The sequence below is a fragment of the Argopecten irradians genome, chromosome 4, assembly GCF_041381155.1.
Source record: "Argopecten irradians isolate NY chromosome 4, Ai_NY, whole genome shotgun sequence".
Taxonomy (NCBI): domain Eukaryota; kingdom Metazoa; phylum Mollusca; class Bivalvia; order Pectinida; family Pectinidae; genus Argopecten; species Argopecten irradians.
The window spans coordinates 13,029,910-13,047,840 of record NC_091137.1 but is presented as its reverse complement, the minus strand read 5'-3'; the positions used below and the strand labels follow the sequence as shown (position 1 = coordinate 13,047,840).

Genomic DNA, 17,931 nt, shown 5'->3' with positions numbered 1-17,931 from the left:
GGTTTGATTCCCAGGTTATTATTGGTTATTAGAATTTGTATCCATATTCCTTATTTGGTGCAAAACCGAAAAAAAGGTTATTTGTTTGCTTGAGGGCATAACTGATAAAAAGTTTTTGAGTAGACACCGATTTTATAGGGTCGGTCGGATTACCGGAAACACAAATATTTTTTTATATGGCCTTAATAAGGGGTGCTTAAGAGAACCAAATTTGGAGTAGCCTTTCATAAAATTATAGCAGTAAATCATTTTGCAAAAGAAATCAATAATGAATCCATATTTTCAGCCTACGTTTGATTTAAGGTAAATGAAATTTGGGCATGAAAAAATGGGAGGGGCGCTTAATGGATCAAATATGGTAATTGTCAAACAAATAAAACCACATCGTAATAGACATTCAAATGCATTTGATTGTTGAAAAATTGTCATTATCATTAATGAGATGTTGATACATAGCTCACAGTGATCATGATAATAGACCTGTATGTACTAGATGCCCAGCGGATGTATGGTGTTTCAGTATGATCATTGATGTAGGTCGACGTCTGATTATTTCAGAACTTTTGCAAGGCCCAGTAAAACTGTGTTGACAAGAAAACATGGATAAAAGTAAATGCATATCATGATCATGACTACATTGTATATGAATTCAGAAATTTAGGATTCATGATTCTTTGCTGAATTTAAAGCTCTCTCTCTTTAAAAAAAAGTTAAGACAGCTCTGTTAAACCTGAAATTTTGCAGTAGGAATTCAAGACATTGCATGTATTTCTCTTCAATTAATTTTAATGGTAAAAAAACCCAGCAATGGTGATAGTTACATCTGTATAAAAAACTTAACCTTCTTTGTCACCTGTTTATCAGGGTGGTTGGTTGTGCTGGGCAATGCATGCTTATAATTAGAACAGCTCTACCTTATCAGAAATATCTTAATTAAAGTTATGTGTAAATGTCTCCCCTTTAAACATTTCAGAACCGTTTCTTCTGATTCATTTATTGATAATTACTTGATTATAGCTCCTATTTAATTTATGACCATTTATGAAAGTTGAAAAAAACACACCTGCATATAATACATATATAACCGTACCTGTATCCCCTGAACTAGATGTGCAGCACAGCTGTCTTGTGAAGCATTGATTTTAGCGTGTAAATGTTTGACACTACTAAATAATTTGCACTTTCTCCATTTTTAATTATTTTGTGTCTTGAAATTGTGAAGAGATTGTGTAGCTGATGAGTGAATAACAATTACTGGGCACTAAGCAGTGCACTATAAATAGGCCAATGTAGCCTAAGACTGAGCCTTGACCCAAGCATCATGGGGAAGTGATCATGAACAATATAAGATTGCTGCAAATATCATAACAGTCAAGTTTATGCTAAAGTTCTTTTTACTGAAAACTGCAAAATAAGAGACATTAAAAAAGAAAAACATTTTCTGATTTGAAAATTGTTTTTCTAAGATTAAAATTTTCAACACTTCAATATAAATAGCATGTTTGATTTAGTATATTTTGATTAATGAATATTTTGAATTAATAATTTTATTACATTTCATATGTTATGTCTTATACCATCAGTTGAAATTTTGCATTATATTATATCATTGAAAATTCTTCACTTGAAGGTGTACATGTGCAGCTTGGCATTTATTGTCCACACGATATCAGGACATTGATCATGTGTTACCGTAGTAACAAACATCCAGGGTGAGTTGTAACTATATACACTGCCACGGCAACACAGCTGGATGGTCTGACGTTTTATCGCAGTTCCGCAGTTGGTTAACTGGACGCAACTCTGATCATGCTTAACCAAAGTTGATACATGGGCTGTGAAATTTCTGTCTTGCTTTGAGTGCCGCTGTGTATCTACTAGCGACTCTAGGCAAGATGGAGGCGTTCGGGCATGTGTTGGCTAGGTGGGATTGATTGAGTTCCTTCCAGGACATCAGGAAGCAAGCATATAACATTGGACCATGTCATTATGTGTCATTCAAACCTTCGTTTACAGGGATAGGGAAATGCTTTAACTATAAGTACGTATATAAGTACATCAGATTAAGCTAGAGGATTATGGTCACAAATCTTACAAAGCTGTCACAGGGGTTGAACACATTCCTATGACCCAGAATGCACCCTCAACCCAAAACCCAACCATGTGCATCCTGATCACTTATTATTGTCAACAAAATATCAATAATAAGTGATCAATCAAGATGGTTTAGTTTAGGCTTAAGGTTTCTTTCTGGGTCTGTGTGAGGAATGTGTTAGTCTCTGTGATGGCTGTGGAAGCCAAGTGAATACTATAAATATACCTACTAAATATTATGAAGAATATTGTTTTGGTGAAATATTCTCCAGTATTTTATGTTAAAGTTTTACAGTATTTTAGAAGTATATTTTTTGTAGACTAAGGTTGGCATGCTGATTAAGATACTGTTTTAAACACTTGTTTAATAATTCTTCTATATAATTTTCTTGCACTGTAGGAGTTTTTAATAGACCTGTATATTTTATATAGACTTTAATGTATTGGAGTGTTCACTTGTTGTTACAGATAAGTATGATGGTTGGAAATAAAAATGTTGTTCACAACAACAGAGTGGTATACCAAAACTTCACCCTGTTTATGTTAATCGTATGAAACCTCTAGATAATCTCGTCTTACTTAATCCACTCATCTCTGGACTCGGGTATGTATATCATGACGATGAGTGGAGTAATAAGAGAGGGAGATAATCCAAGGGATTCCAACGATGGGTTGTATGTCTACACCTTTATAGCTTTTGTCATGTCATGTGTAATCGTTACCAGAAGGTGTCTGTCATAGACAGGGGGACATGTTTAAGTAAACTAACTCTGTTTTTGTATGTTTGTAATTATATTGATTTTATGATAAAGCTGTACACACAGATCTAGATAACGTTGGATATTGCTTATTTCAATACTCTTTATTTACTATTTGTTACTGATTAACATTGAAGTTTACAGTTATAAATAGTAAAAACATATAGGAAATTATGAAAATGAAATAAATGAAAAATTGTTAATTTAATTGGTCTATCTATTTGTAGCCGAAGAAGATCTAAAAAGCCTATCAAGCTCGATGCAGTGTCCGCCGGTTCTGATGGAGGAGGATAGCAACCAAGGTCAAGGTCAGAGTGGCAAACGCCAGGAAGGTCAAGGCGAAGATAAGCCAAAAGTGTCCAGCAAAAACCCAGTACAAAATCTGAACGAGATCCAGAAGGGCTTGGTTTATGAGTTTGTGAGTGAAACAGGCGAGGGTACAAACAAGAGCTACACCATGAGTGTCGAAGTGGGCGGGGAGAAGTTTGAAGGAACGGCAGCCAACAAAAAGCTTGCGAAAGTTGAGGCTGCAAAATACGCCCTTCTAAAGATGTTCAATATACTCTATGTACCAGGTTTGTAACAAGCTGCCCGTTTTCTGTGCATCATAATAAACTTAAATTTTCTGTTTCCAATTTCAACAGTAAGGCTCTGTCTTATGAGAGGAGGATAAAGATCTCAAACAAAACTCATTTGAGTTAAGAGTGTTTTTTTTAACCTAGATTTTTTTAGGTCACCTGAGACGAAGTCTCAAGTGACCTATTCTAATCGCCTTTTGTCCGTCGTCGTCCGTCGTCCGTCGTATGTCCGTAAACAATTTACATTTTCAACTTCTTCTCCAAAACTGCTGAAGCAATTTCAATGAAATTTTGCACAAACCTTCTAAGGCATAAGGCCAATCAAAATTGTGAATTATATGATCCTCACCCCCCAGGGAGCTATGGGAGGGGCCAAAAGGGGTAAAATTGACTAAAATTTCAAAAATCTTCTTCTCCACTCACAGATGTGATGGAATTAAATACTCTTCATAGATAGAAAGGTCCTAAGGTCCTTTACAAAAATTGTGAATTATATGACCCTGGGGTCTCAGGTTTCTCCCTGGGGAGGGGGTTAAGTTTACTATAATTTATATAGGGAAAACACATTTTTGAGTATTATTTGATCATTTGTAATAGGAAATGAGTCAAATATTGTCAGAATCATCAGTATGAGATGGCTATTGAATCCTATTAACCAGTTTTCCATGACTGACCCCCAGGGGCCTTAGGAGCGGGGTCAAAAGGGGTCAAATAGGCTATAACTTCAAAAATCTTCTTCTGAAATTCTGGAAATGGTAGAATCACATACTCTTCATAGATGGAAAGGTCTTGAGGTCCTTTACAAAAATTGTGAATTATATGACCCTGGGGTCTCACGTTTCCCCCTGGGGAGGGGGTCAAGTTTACTATAGTTTATATAGAGAAAACACATTTTTGAGTATTATTTGATCATTTGTTATAGGAAATGAGTCAAATATTGTCAGAATTATCAGTATGAGATGGCTATTGAATCCTATTAACCAGTTTTCCATGACTGACCCCCAGGGGCCTTAGGGGCGGGGTCAAAAGGGGTCAAATAGGCTATAACTTCAAAAATCTTCTTCTGAAATTCTGGAAATGGTAGAATCACATACTCTTCATAGATGGAAAGGTCTTGAGGTCCTTTACAAAAATTGTGAATTATATGACCCTGGGGTCTCACGTTTCCCCCTGGGGAGGGGGTCAAGTTTACTATAGTTTATATAGGGAAAACACATTTATGAGCATATTTTGCTCAATTTTCATAGAAAATGTGTCAAACTTGTTTAGAATTATTAGCCTGAGATAACATTTTAATATCATATATCTATATTGGTCCTGGTCAACCCCCTCGGGGCAGAGGGGCGGGGCCAAAAGGGCAAATAGGCTCAAACTTTAAAAATCTTCTTCTTAAATACTGGAAATGGTTGAATCTAATACTCTTCATAGATGGACAGGTCTTAAGGTGTTTTATGAAAATTGTGAATTATATGACCCTTAGGTCTCATGTTTCCCTCTGGGGAGGGGGTTAAGTTTACAATAGTTTATATAGGGAAAACACATTTTTGAGCATTATTTAGTCATTAAAATAGGAAATTAGTCAATTGTTGTCAGAATTATCCCTATGTGATGGCCATTGAATCTTATCAACAAATTTTCCATGACTTATCCCCAGGGGCCTTAGGGATGGGGCCAAAACGGGTCAAATAGGCTAAAACTTTAAAAATCTTCTTCCGAAATACTGGAACTGGTAGAATCAAATACTCTGCATAGATGGAAAGGTCTTAAAGTCCTTTACAAAAATTGTGAATTATATGACCCTGGGGTCTCATGTTTCCCCCTGGGGAGGGGGGTCAAGTTTACTTTAGTTTATATAGGAAAAACACATTTATGAACATTATTTGCCTATTTTTCATAGGAAATTAATCAAACTGGGTTAGAATTATTAGCCTGAGATAGCATTTTAACATCATATCCATATTGTTCATGGCTGACCCCCAGGGGCCAGAGGGGCGGAGCCAAAAGGGGTCAAAATGGTAATTTCAAAAATCTTCTTTTTGAATTCTCAGATTTGATGGAACCAGATACTCTTGATAGATTGGAAGGTCTTAAGGCCCTTTACAAAAAATTGTGAATTTCATGGTCCTGGGATCTCAGATTTTCCCCTGGGGAGGGGGTCAAATTTACTATAGTTTATAAAGGGAAAACACATTTAGGAACATTTGCTTAGTTTTCATAGGAATTTAGTCAATCTGGGTTAGAATTATTAGCCTGAGATAGCATTTTAACATCATATCCATATTGGTCTTGGCCGACCCCCAGAGGCCAGAGGGGTGGGGCCAAAAGGGGTCAAAATGGATAACAATTCAAAAATCTTTCTTCTGAATTCACATAATCTTCATAGATTAAAAAGTCAAATTTATAAAATCACTGACTGACTTCAAGGGCCTGATGGGCCAATATATAGTGTTTATATGCATGTCTTTGTTTCATTCTGTATCTGAAATCAGGTGACCGTTAAGGCCCATGGGCCTCTTGTTTTCATTTTTACTACTTTGGAAATGGGGACTGTACATGTATATGTAGTTTTAAATTTGGAAAAGTGTGTGACAAAATGAAGTTTTGGAAAAACAAATAAAATGTTAATTTAATCATAATGAATAGGATAACAGGTATTTAGTTTCAATGTAGGTACCTATCCTATCTGAGGCAAATTATACTAATATTTTATTTTCAAGTTACTTTGATTTGAGGAAGTTAAGGTTTGAAAAGGAAACAAGACTTTGCTTTGGGAGTTGAGCCTGAAATTTGGCCTAAAATCTAAAGAAAAAAGACTGGAAACTGAATAAACTAGCATGACAGACACAAATGTCATCTAGTTTTAGTTTTCTTGATCATTATAACATATTTCAAATGTATCAGCTTGATTTGGAAAAATCTTTTCAGTATTAAATGAGACACCAGCCAAAGATGGATCTGCTCCAGGAACAGGAGGAGATGGTAGCGGTAAGAAGAGGAGGAAGAGGAAAAGTTCCACTCCCATGGAGATTCTTAATTCCTCTACTGGTGGAGAGGACAAGGGACCTTTATACTCCTGTAAAAACCCAATCATGCTCCTCAACGAGTGTAAAAAGGACCTAAAAGTAAGTCACTCTAATCCCACCACACATAAACCACTGAAATGATGCTTCTTGAATGTATCTTATATTTAATATAATCTTTGTCAAAGTTTTTAGATGATTTTTTCCACCAACTCTTGTTTCTACTACTTCAAATGTTTTGAGTTGAACTTATGTTTCTTAGCAGTGACGTTTGGAAGATTGTAATACAAGTTAAAAACTTGTTCTCAGAATTTTGCTAAAATCAACAAAAAATTGTACTAGAATTCATGGCTCCCGTAATCTTCCTTGATACTGCCTGTAGACAACATGGATGATGTATCTTTTTCTGTTTTTTTTTTCTACAGTACGATTTTGTAAGGGAGTCTGCGGAAGGTGTGAAAGAACAGGACAAGACGTACACCATGTCAGTGGATGTGGATGGACAGATGTTTGAGGGTACAGCAAAGAGTAAGAAGTTAGCCAAGAATGAAGCTGCAAAGTTGGCCCTGGAAACTCTTTTTAATGTCAAAATAGTTCCAGGTATGTCAGCATGGAAATATTTAAACAGGAGAAAGTTAAAAAAATGTTCTTGTGTTTTTCAACAGTGGTTTAGTTGATGATCTAATGTTTACTTACCAAATTAGGATTCTAAAGTCATTGATGTTATACAAGGCTATTATAAATCAATAAATCTTGAGTTTTGTTCTCTGCTTGAATACTCACCTAATACTGAGAATGCTGTCAGTTGAATCTAATGAATCTAAAGGAAACAATATGATTACTATTGAAGCTAAAGTTTCTCTGTGTTTAATCTAATACAGTAAAACCCTGTTATATCACCACCCGTTTTACCGCCGAACCCGCTTATCGCCAAGAATTTATTAAGAACAAATTTCACCCATATATATACACCGGTTATACCGAAAAACCTGCCTACTGCCATCTGCAATCACATTTGCGAAACAAATGATTAAAATAACACTATAATGACCTTGTTAATATTGCCAAAATCTGTTTAAAAGGACACAGGTTTTCGTAAAGTGCCTGACAGGTAATTAGCTGCACACACTGTGACCATGTGTACGGCCGCGTGTACACAGTGAAATAACTGAACCATTGGTAGACCTTTGTTGCTGTTTTACAGGTAGGTTGTGATGAATGAAACTCACTACTTAGTTGTTTATTGACAAAAATTAACTCCCAAGTCTGTTTCTCGATACTGCCACTCATTTTGATTTTCTAAATATATTGGACAATAAAATACAACTAGCAAATTCAAGTGTGATATAAATATTACATACGTGCGGAAGAATCCACTGTTTAAGATTAAATTGTCATCTGAATACAGTTAATTACCAAAGTACCTGTTTTGATATTTGCAGACATGTGCGCAGAAGTGAGGTCATGACCGCACTGCGCTCGTTCAGAACTATTCTTCATTATTGAGTGGGATTTTTTTGGCTAAAAATATCATGTTACCGAGAAAAACCCTGCTTGCAGGCAATTTCAACACAATACTTAGTAACACAAACAAGTTTGGTTTTCATATTTAACACACATAAGCTAAATGACCAATATCAAAATTAACCTTGATATCAGTTTAATTTTGGAAATATTCATATTACAAAATACGAAGTATCTGTACAGTACACAGACCGATTAAAGTCTGTTTCAACAGGACACCGAAGAACCGACTTAAGTCAGTCAAAGCATGACTAGGTTTAGGCATAATCAAAATTTCAACGACAAATCCGATATACCACCAAACTCGATATGTCGCCAAAATCTAGGGAAACGGAATGTGGCGATATAACAGGGTTTAACTGTACATTTGATGCACTTATCAAGTTGGTTTGTTGAGAAAATAAAAGTACCTTGTATACTTTGTAGAAAAAATAAAAGTACTTTGTATACTTTGTTATTGTAGAATCAGAGATGCCTGCAGACCCGGCAGGAGATAATGGTGAGTTGCCCTTTTCTTACTCGCTCTCTTTGTTAGGGTTTCACATTAAAACCTTGCTGCGGTTTCGACTAAATTAAAAACTTGTGTGAAGACTTACCTGTATTGATATCACTTTGATGTGATAGATAAGAGAAATTAGGTTTGTTCTCGAGTCCAGACTTAATTAGTGTCTTATCAAAATATAGAAAGGTTGGTGGAGTGAAAAAACTGAACTGACAATAGAAACTTGAATTTTCTTAAACTTGAATACTTGAGTTTCTTCATTTTGAGTTGGATGCATGATTCAAGAAATTTCAAAATGAGGTTGTCGTAAAGTGATAATGGATTATGCTTTAACAGATAAGTTGGAAAACTTGAAATATTGAGTTAAAAAAAAGGAAAAATTACAGTTATAGCAAAAAGGTTTGGAAGAACATTTACTTGTTTTGTTGTACTGGCATTTGAAAATACATGTATATATGCACATGTGCAAAACAGTATCCGCTTTAATGTCTGAAAAATTGGGGAAATTTGGTATGAGGGGCCGCATTGATACAGTTTTTTTGTGAGCGGATCGTTTGTGTTTTAACTGGAGCAGTGAAGAAGGATGTTTTGGAGTATCAGCCGCTGCACTAGGTAATCATATGTTTGTTTTGGTTAATGAAATACAGTATAACCTGTTAAAACCGGTCCTTGTCTAATCCGGACCCCTGTCTTTTATGACATAATTGTATAGCATTTTCCTTAATTTATAATAATTAAAAAAACCTTTATAATTCAAAAATCTGTCTATAGCGGCCAAATATTCTAGTTCCGGAGACATCCGGTTTAGACAAGTTACACTGTAACGATTTACAGTAACCACATTTGTTAAATTTTGAAAAATAGAATCAATTTCAATGGCTTATCAGTTAATTTTATCAATAAAACATCATAGCTTTCTCAAATCATTCATAATTGTAAAATATATGTTATAGCACATGTGCATGCACTTAAAGAAATTGTTGTAAATTCAACATATTTCTTCTCAAAGAACTTTAGTCTTATATTAAAGATATAATTGTTTTTGAATATTATCAAAAAATTGAAAAGAATAAAACATCCCTGTTAGTATTTGGCTGTATCAATATTGTGCATAAATAAACCATTTATCTGGACTCCTTATTTATTATAACCATATTTTAAAGGAAAAAAAGAAATTTATTGACAAGGTTTGTGTGGACTTCTGAAGTTAATTGCTATATTGTCTGAAATGTTATTAAAATAATGGTAGTTCAGCTGGTCATCAACATATAGGATTCTATGTAAAGTTTTGACAGACTTATGATGAATCAAACTCTAAATTACTGCATTGGGAAGACTTGTATGTTGGGTCAGAGGGGGATGTTATATTAATACTGATCACATGCACATGTGCATACATACATATATTTTTATGCTACATAAACATTATATATATTCATTTGTATATGTATCATTTGTTTGTGACATTGGAGGACTTCTTTGATTTAATTATATACCACACATTTTATTACAGCACAACCTGACACTAACAGTCTAACGTCTTGTGAAAAGTAAGTACAATGTTGAGTTAGTCTGTTAGTATCGTAGTCTTTCAGACCTGATGTTACATATATAGGAGTCCACTTTTAAATGATTTACTGTAAGAATTAATGTTATTATAAAAAGCATGAAATTCCTTATCACTTCATCAAAATAGCTTCTTCACTCTTTCCAGGAATCAAATATTTTATGTAACATATGTTACTGATTGGATCCTGTGCCATCTGGAAAGTCCTATTGATATTACTTCTTTGATCCATATGTTACCTATACAAAAAATAGGTTACTTGAGACAAAATACATTCAGATATGATATATAGATTAAAGAAAGTTAATAAACATTCAACTGATTGTTGAATTTTTACAGTATATATAGAAATAAATTTTTAATTGAAAACCTTTTGTTGTAGGAAACCTCATCACTCAGCAGAAAACAGCATGGCTGCCATTGCAGAATTACATTCTCAGACAACAGATATAGAGGTATTGATTTCTCCTTCCTAGATTTATTTCCCTTGAATTAGGAATAAAGCAAATGTTGTACGTACCACAAAAAATGCATCTACTCTTTAGAATATTAAAAATGAAACACACAGTTTGGATGGCATTGTTAATCCCTTACTGGAATTTGGTGTGGATCACATTGTTAAACTTTACACGTTCCAGGGCAGACTCCAATTTTTCAAAACAAAAGTGCAGACTAAAAAGTTTTTCTCCTTGTGTAACTTATGAAATCTTAAGACTTAAGTCAGTTCTGGACTTAAGTTTGAAAACAAACTGGGTGAGATGATAAACTTATAATTTGTGAAGTATTCTTTTGTGTCATAATTTCATTGTGATGCATTGTGTATTTTGTGATATTATATCCATAGAATAAGTACATTCTACAAAAGTATCTAAATAGCCTGAAAACTAGTACAACCTACAAAAGTATCTGAGCATCTGAATAGCCTGAAAACTAGAGCAAGCTACAAAAGTATCTGAGCATCTAAATAGCCTGAAAATTACCTAATTTTTGCTGTTGTACCTTTTTCTTGATTTATGTGTAGAACTGTGTTGCTCGTGGAGGAAATCCTTTATACCTTCGCTCTAGAGATTACGGAGCCAATATACAAGATCCTGTGGTCAAGCAGCTTCAAATGGACGCTTTACGGGCAGAAAAGGATAAATTTGTCACAGAAAAAGAAGTTCTTCTCCTCGAAAAATCCAAAATACTCATGGAAAAAACTTTGTTGAAAATTAAAATTGAGAAACTGAAAAAAGAAATTGATGGACAAGGCAACAATGTTGAATAATGTTAGGTTTTATACACAAATGAATACTGCTTGGATAATGTTGTGGAGAGAATTCATGAAAAACTTTATTTTTCTCATTGTATGGGTGATGTATGAACCCCTACCAAGTGCTAGACCATGTTTTATAAAATTTATCATACAGTGTATGTTTTTCATGTTCTCTGTTTAGCTATCATGTTTATTTCTGTAGTCTGATATATAACTTTTCTTTAGCCTCATGGATGAACATACAAAGAAACAACTTGATAGGTTCTTAATGGCTTTGTCTTAAATATATCATGTTAAAGTTTCAAAAACTTCTTAAAACCATCATGTTTATTTACTATGCAGATAGTGTATTATACTGAAGTAGTTTATCTATTGTATTACTAAACAATAGATATGTCAACATGTATGTTAGACTTTGGTAAATTTTTTATTGTTTCATCTTCTGATCTATCAATGTATTCCTTTGTATCATTACAGATATAGTGTATCAGTATCATGTGTAAACTTATTTCTACAAAATAGTACATTGTATTCATTTCACTTCACAGGACTGCAGTGATGAATTAAGAATAGGAAAATTTGTCATCTTTATCTTGTTTTAATTATATGTACAACAGAATAAATCAATGTTTTATAAGTGGTAGATGTTCGTGTGATTATGTTACAATTTTTAAGAACAATACCAAGTAAATACTAGTTTTGGTTTGTTTATTAAAATTTCATGAAATAAAACACAAGTAAGAGCATGTGTATACACATGGACAATAATGATGCATTAGGCTTCAGTGCATGCATATCTAATACTGGTTTTCTAGTACTATCCTCTGTCATATGGTTACATTTCAAATAACATTTTCTATCATATTGCTGGTTTCTGGAGTTCTGCTTTAAAATGTATTGGTAGATTCTGAGTTTACTTTTCTGCTACATTATTGGATTTTGTGTTTTCATAATAGGAGTTATGCCCCTTATCTCTAGGTGTTTAAACTGGCTCTGTCTTCTTAGTGTTCTTTATAGACAGGTAGACCTGTATGTATACTCGGATATATTTATAGTAAACTTATAAACATTTGTATTGTGAAAGTGATTAATTCAATTAGATTGCAACCATTCAAAGATTACTTTCTATACAGATAAGAAAAAAAACACATAAATTTTAAGTTTAGCTTTGGAAATAAAAATAAGTGAACAAGATCAAGCAGTTGAGCAATGTACAAGGTCATGAAGTTAAAGATTCAACAAGGTTATGGAGTTTAAAATTCAACAAGGTCATAGAGTTAAAGATTCAACAAGGTCATGGAGTTTAAAATTCAACAAGGTCATGGAGTTAAAGATTCAACAAGGTCATGGAGTTTAAAATTCAACAAGGTCATGGAGTTCAAGATTCAACAAGGACATGGAGTTTAAAATTCAACAAGGTCATGGAGTTTAAGATTAAACAATGTCCTGCTGTTTTAATTTCATAGAGTTTAAGATTAAACAAGGTCCTGCTGTTTTAAGATCATGGAGTTTAAGATTTAATAAGGTCCTGCTGTTTTAAGGTCATGGAGTTTAAGATTCAACAAGGTCCTGCTGTTTTAAGGTCATGGAGTTTAAGATTTAACAAAGTCCTGCTGTTTTAAGGTCATGGAGTTTAAGATTCAACAAGATTCTGCTGTTTTAAGGTCATGGAGTTTAAGATTTAACAAGGTCCTGCTGTTTTAAGTTCATGGAGTTTAAGATTCAACAAGGTCCTGCTGTTTTAAGTTCATGGAGTTTAAGATTCAACAAGATTCCTGCTGTTTTAAGGTCATGGAGTTTAAGATTCAATAAGGTCCTGCTGTTTTAAGGTCATGGAGTTTAAGATTTAACAAGGTCCTGCTGTTTTAAGGTCATGGAGTTTAAGATTCAACAAGGTCCTGCTGTTTTAAGGTCATGGAGTTTAAGATTCAATAAGGTCCTGCTGTTTTAAGGTCATGGAGTTTAAGATTTAACAAAGTCCTGCTGTTTTAAGATCAAGGAGTTTAAGATTTAATAAGGTCCTGCTGTTTTAAGTTCATGGAGTTTAAGATTTAACAAAGTCCTGCTGTTTTAAGGTCATGGAGTTTAATATTTAACAAGGTCCTGCTGTTTTAAGGTCATGGAGTTTAATATTCAACAAGATTCTGCTGTTTTAAGGTCATGGAGTTTAAGATTCAACAAGGTCCTGCTGTTTTAAGGTCATGGAGTTTAAGATTCAACAAGGTCCTGCTGTTTTAAGGTCATGGAGTTTAAGATTCAATAAGGTCCTGCTGTTTTAAGTTCATGGAGTTTAAGATTCAATAAGGTCCTGCTGTTTTAAGGTCATGGAGTTTAAGATTCAATAAGGTCCTGCTGTTTTAAGGTCATGGAGTTTAAGATTCAACAAGGTCCTGCTGTTTTAAGGTCATGGAGTTTAAGATTCAATAAGGTCCTGCTGTTTTAAGGTCATGGAGTTTAAGATTCAATAAGGTCCTGCTGTTTTAAGGTCATGGAGTTTAAGATTTAACAAGGTCCTGCTGTTTTAAGGTCATGGAGTTTAAGATTCAACAAGGTCCTGCTGTTTTAAGTTCATGGAGTTTAATATTTAACAAAGTCCTGCTGTTTTAAGGTCATGGAGTTTAAGATTCAATAAGGTCCTGCTGTTTTAAGGTCATGGAGTTTAAGATTCAACAAGGTCCTGCTGTTTTAAGTTCATGGAGTTTAAGATTTAACAAGGTCCTGCTGTTTTAAGGTCATGGAGTTTAAGATTCAATAAGGTCCTGCTGTTTTAAGTTCATGGAGTTTAAGATTTAACAAAGTCCTGCTGTTTTAAGGTCATGGAGTTTAAGATTCAATAAGGTCCTGCTGTTTTAAGTTCATGGAGTTTAAGATTTAACAAAGTCCTGCTGTTTTAAGGTCATGGAGTTTAAGATTCAATAAGGTCCTGCTGTTTTAAATTCATGGAGTTTAAGATTCAACAAGGTCCTGCTGTTTTAAGTTCATGGAGTTTAAGATTCAATAAGGTCCTGCTGTTTTAAGGTCATGGAGTTTAAGATTCAATAAGGTCCTGCTGTTTTAAGGTCATGGAGTTTAAGATTCAATAAGGTCCTGCTGTTTTAAGTTCATGGAGTTTAAGATTCAACAAGGTCCTGCTGTTTTAAGGTCATGGAGTTTAAGATTCAATAAGGTCCTGCTGTTTTAAGGTCATGGAGTTTAAGATTCAATAAGGTCCTGCTGTTTTAAGTTCATGGAGTTTAAGATTCAACAAGGTCCTGCTGTTTTAAGTTCATGGAGTTTAAGATTCAACAAGGTCCTGCTGTTTTAAGTTCATGGAGTTGAAGATTTAACAAAGTCCTGCTGTTTTAAGGTCATGGAGTTTAATATTTAACAAGGTCCTGCTGTTTTAAGGTCATGGAGTTTAATATTCAACAAGATTCTGCTGTTTTAAGGTCATGGAGTTTAAGATTCAACAAGGTCCTTCTGTTTTAAGATCAAGGAGTTCCGATTCAACAGGGTTCTGCTGTTTTAAAGTCATGGAGTTTAACTTACAAGGTCGTGGAGTTTTTTAGTTCTTGGAAGGAAATGAAAAATGTATCACATGAATTGAGAAAGAATTGAGAAAGAAATGAGGGACAAAGAGAAATAGAAAAGGGTAGTTATGAGAAAAAAGAAATATGAAAGAAAATTAAAAGAAAAGAGATCCGCAGAGAAGATCTGATGTGTAGAACTAGTGAGAAGCAGAAATTCATAGCTGAAACAGAACTTGTAGAATTAAAGATATTGAATGTAGCTTCTCAAGACGGTTCATGTAATCCAACATATAGGGGTATTAACAAGAAGCCAGAGTGAGGTTTTGATGGTCAGTTGAAATTGTATTAGGTTAGTTCATCCTTTCTCAAGAGAAAGATAAGTTGATCAAGTAGTATTCAGCATTTTGGAAGAAAATAGCTCTGACAGTATGAAATGGCCCTGAAGATAAGCTTACAATGCGTTCTTCAGAGTGTCATGAATTGGTAAAGCTAGTGGACTTTTATTCTTCTTTATCTGTAGATGAGATTTCAAGATTACCAAAGTAGTCCAAGAAAGCCTATTTTGAAAGCTTATGAGTTAGTGCCTGAGGCTCTACCGTCCAGAAATTTCTAAACTCGAGAAAGATGAGCATCAACAAACTTATGTAGAATTTGACCAGAGAAAAAGGAACAATTGGTTTAAATACGGTGGTTGGGTAGCACTAAAAGCAAATTGAATGCAGGATTTCGGCGAAATTGAGCCAATTCAGTTTTGAAGTGAGGAGTTTAATAAACGTTGTGTCCACACAAAACATAATATAACTCCATTTTGATGAGGTGAGAGACAAAGTTTGAAAACACGTTAGTGAAGCAGCTACAAGGGCTGATGATTTACGCTCTCAGCCGCCACAAAGGCTCATTTGATAAAAACAGTCCTCAAGACCAAAAACAGTACCGACAGGTTTCTAGTAAATTTGGTCAGCCTTGGTACCCAACCTTTAGTGGCCCCTTCAACGACAAAAACCTAAATTAGGTGATAAAAAAACAAAGTCTGCTTCCTAAAACAGAATGAGTAGCGGCTTGGTGTGGGGTCTCCGTCTGGTCCTTTTATAATTACTGTACGGCTGGGCAGAGAAAGGAGTTCGAAGACGTGAGTGTCGAGGATTGGAGGAGGGTATGTCATCGGGCGTTCCTGCTGTCAATGTGTTATCATGGCAGATGTGGATTTGACATGGCAGTAGATAAAACTCTGCATGGTATCAGTTTGCCTTCTGAGGTCCACTTATCCGTATCTACAAGGCCCTAAGTCAGAATGTCTTAGTGATATTGTGGATAGATTCTAAAGTGCTGAGAGGAGATTAAGAGCTCAGAGTCTCGATAGTGTCTTGGTGAAGTACTTCTACCTTCAATTTCTGAAGGTTTTGTATTCACTTACTAGTTGATAATCTCCAACTTGAAACCTGTGAATGATGTTTGAGTGATTACTGGGGCTTTCTCATTCTTTACTAATTTACGATGGCTACGTTATTGCGGTAGTGCCATTTGGCTGAGGAGACCCCTCCATGTCTATGGGGTAAGTAGTGTTTTGGCTTCAAGGTGTTTATTTGTGTTAGTTTTTGTTAATGTAGACTATCCATTGTGTTTTTTAGAAAGTCAGAACGTAGTAACAGGGCCTGTTCACATTTGGTTGTTAGACAGGAACTTCCCTTAGAGGGCGTGGACGCTCAGTTTTGGCAATGACTTGGCTGGAGTGAAGTAGAAAGTTTGGGTAGATCCCTTAGTGTCCAGAATCCCAGAATAAGAAAGATATTGCTGAGAATATTTCCAACAGGAATTTTCCTGGTATTTGTCCTTCTTGGTGCTGTATCTCGTGTCAAATGAGTAAAGGAGGATGTTTCTGATGTTGCTAGTATTGAGGAATCAATTATAGTCCATGGTTAGGTGACACGTTCTTGGCGCTTGTATAATAAGATATCGGGGGCATGTGGTGAGTCATTTTGAGCCACTCCTGTAAACTTTGATAGTGATGGAGTTGTGTCCCAAAAAAGGGTACTTCTTTGCGCTGAACATGTTGGAGCAAATCATCTTTGTCCTAGAGAGGGTGCTTATAGTTAGAACAGGAAAAAGATCCTGCAAATCTCACCTTACTGTGTAATTGGGTTTTGTAGTGTGGATGAGCAGGTTGCAACAAGAGTCACGGTTTGTTACTTCCGTAGGTCTATGGTGTGTTTGATGCGCTAACGTGGCGCCCCCCTGATGTGTCTCCCGAGGAAGACTGGAAAGTTGTCAATCTAATAAGTTGTCCCACCGAGGTATAGGCAAGATATTCTGAGTTTGTTCTCATGACGAGACTGATGGCAGGCGCATTTAGGTGTGACCTAAGACTTTATAACAGGATCTTAGATCTCTTCTTATTGGCCCAAGTTGAAACGGGATGTGGGCTGATTTCTGTAGTGCTTGTCCATTACGTGTCAGGTGGTAGGGAAACCTAATCAGAAAATCACTGTTGCACCTTTGCACCCATTCCAGCAATTTGAGGAACCATTTTGTAGAGGTCATTATAGACTGTGTAAGGTCCTCGCTTACCCAAATAACTAAGGTCACTGGCCGAGATATGATTCATCTTTTAAATATTATTGTGTGCTTCCACACGCTTTCCTAGGAAGCCTTTCCACTGCTCGAATTAATGTTGATAAAGCCCCTATCACAGATAGTGCAAGGCTATGGTTAAATTCTTTACATTGGTTGGATCTTCCAAGAAGCTGTCCAATCGAACCATAGGTTTCCAATTTCAATGTCTGGTTATTTTTCAACAATTCATGGTTCCTGCTCCAGAATAAGCAGTAATAAAGTCTTGTATGCTTAATCATGCCAGAGAGGTCTCCAGGTGACGTTTAGAACGTTTTCATTTCAGACATTGAAGAACTAATATGAGATCTTATTGTTTTTGAAAACAAAAAGAAGATTGGGAGGACGAAGGCCGATACACATGTAGTTGTTTTGGCTTTCGAGAATCTGTAACAAAGAATACTCTTGGTTTCATGTCCATTTGAACGTGTGTGTTGACAATACTGAAGACGTGGTCCTTTTGTTAAATTTGGAAAAGACAAAATTTTGTTGGGAAAGATTTCTAAAGTGAAATGCT

At 35.1% G+C, this 17,931-nt stretch overlaps 1 protein-coding gene across 6 annotated transcripts in view; it reads left to right on the top strand.

Moving 5' to 3' along the window:
• LOC138320653 (double-stranded RNA-specific editase 1-like) overlaps positions 1–17,931 on the top strand; it is a 156,159-nt gene that overhangs the window by 22,698 nt on the left and 115,530 nt on the right. For 2 of the 6 annotated variants that reach the window (XM_069263791.1, XM_069263790.1), the window contains exons 2-6: positions 1,631–1,712; positions 3,080–3,427; positions 6,356–6,552; positions 6,876–7,050; positions 8,438–8,473. In XM_069263791.1, coding sequence (XP_069119892.1) covers positions 3,112–3,427; positions 6,356–6,552; positions 6,876–7,050; positions 8,438–8,473 — 724 coding nt within the window. In that variant the 5' untranslated portion in view covers positions 1,631–1,712; positions 3,080–3,111. The other 4 variants (XM_069263792.1, XM_069263789.1, XM_069263793.1 and 1 more) reach the window with 3 other exon arrangements.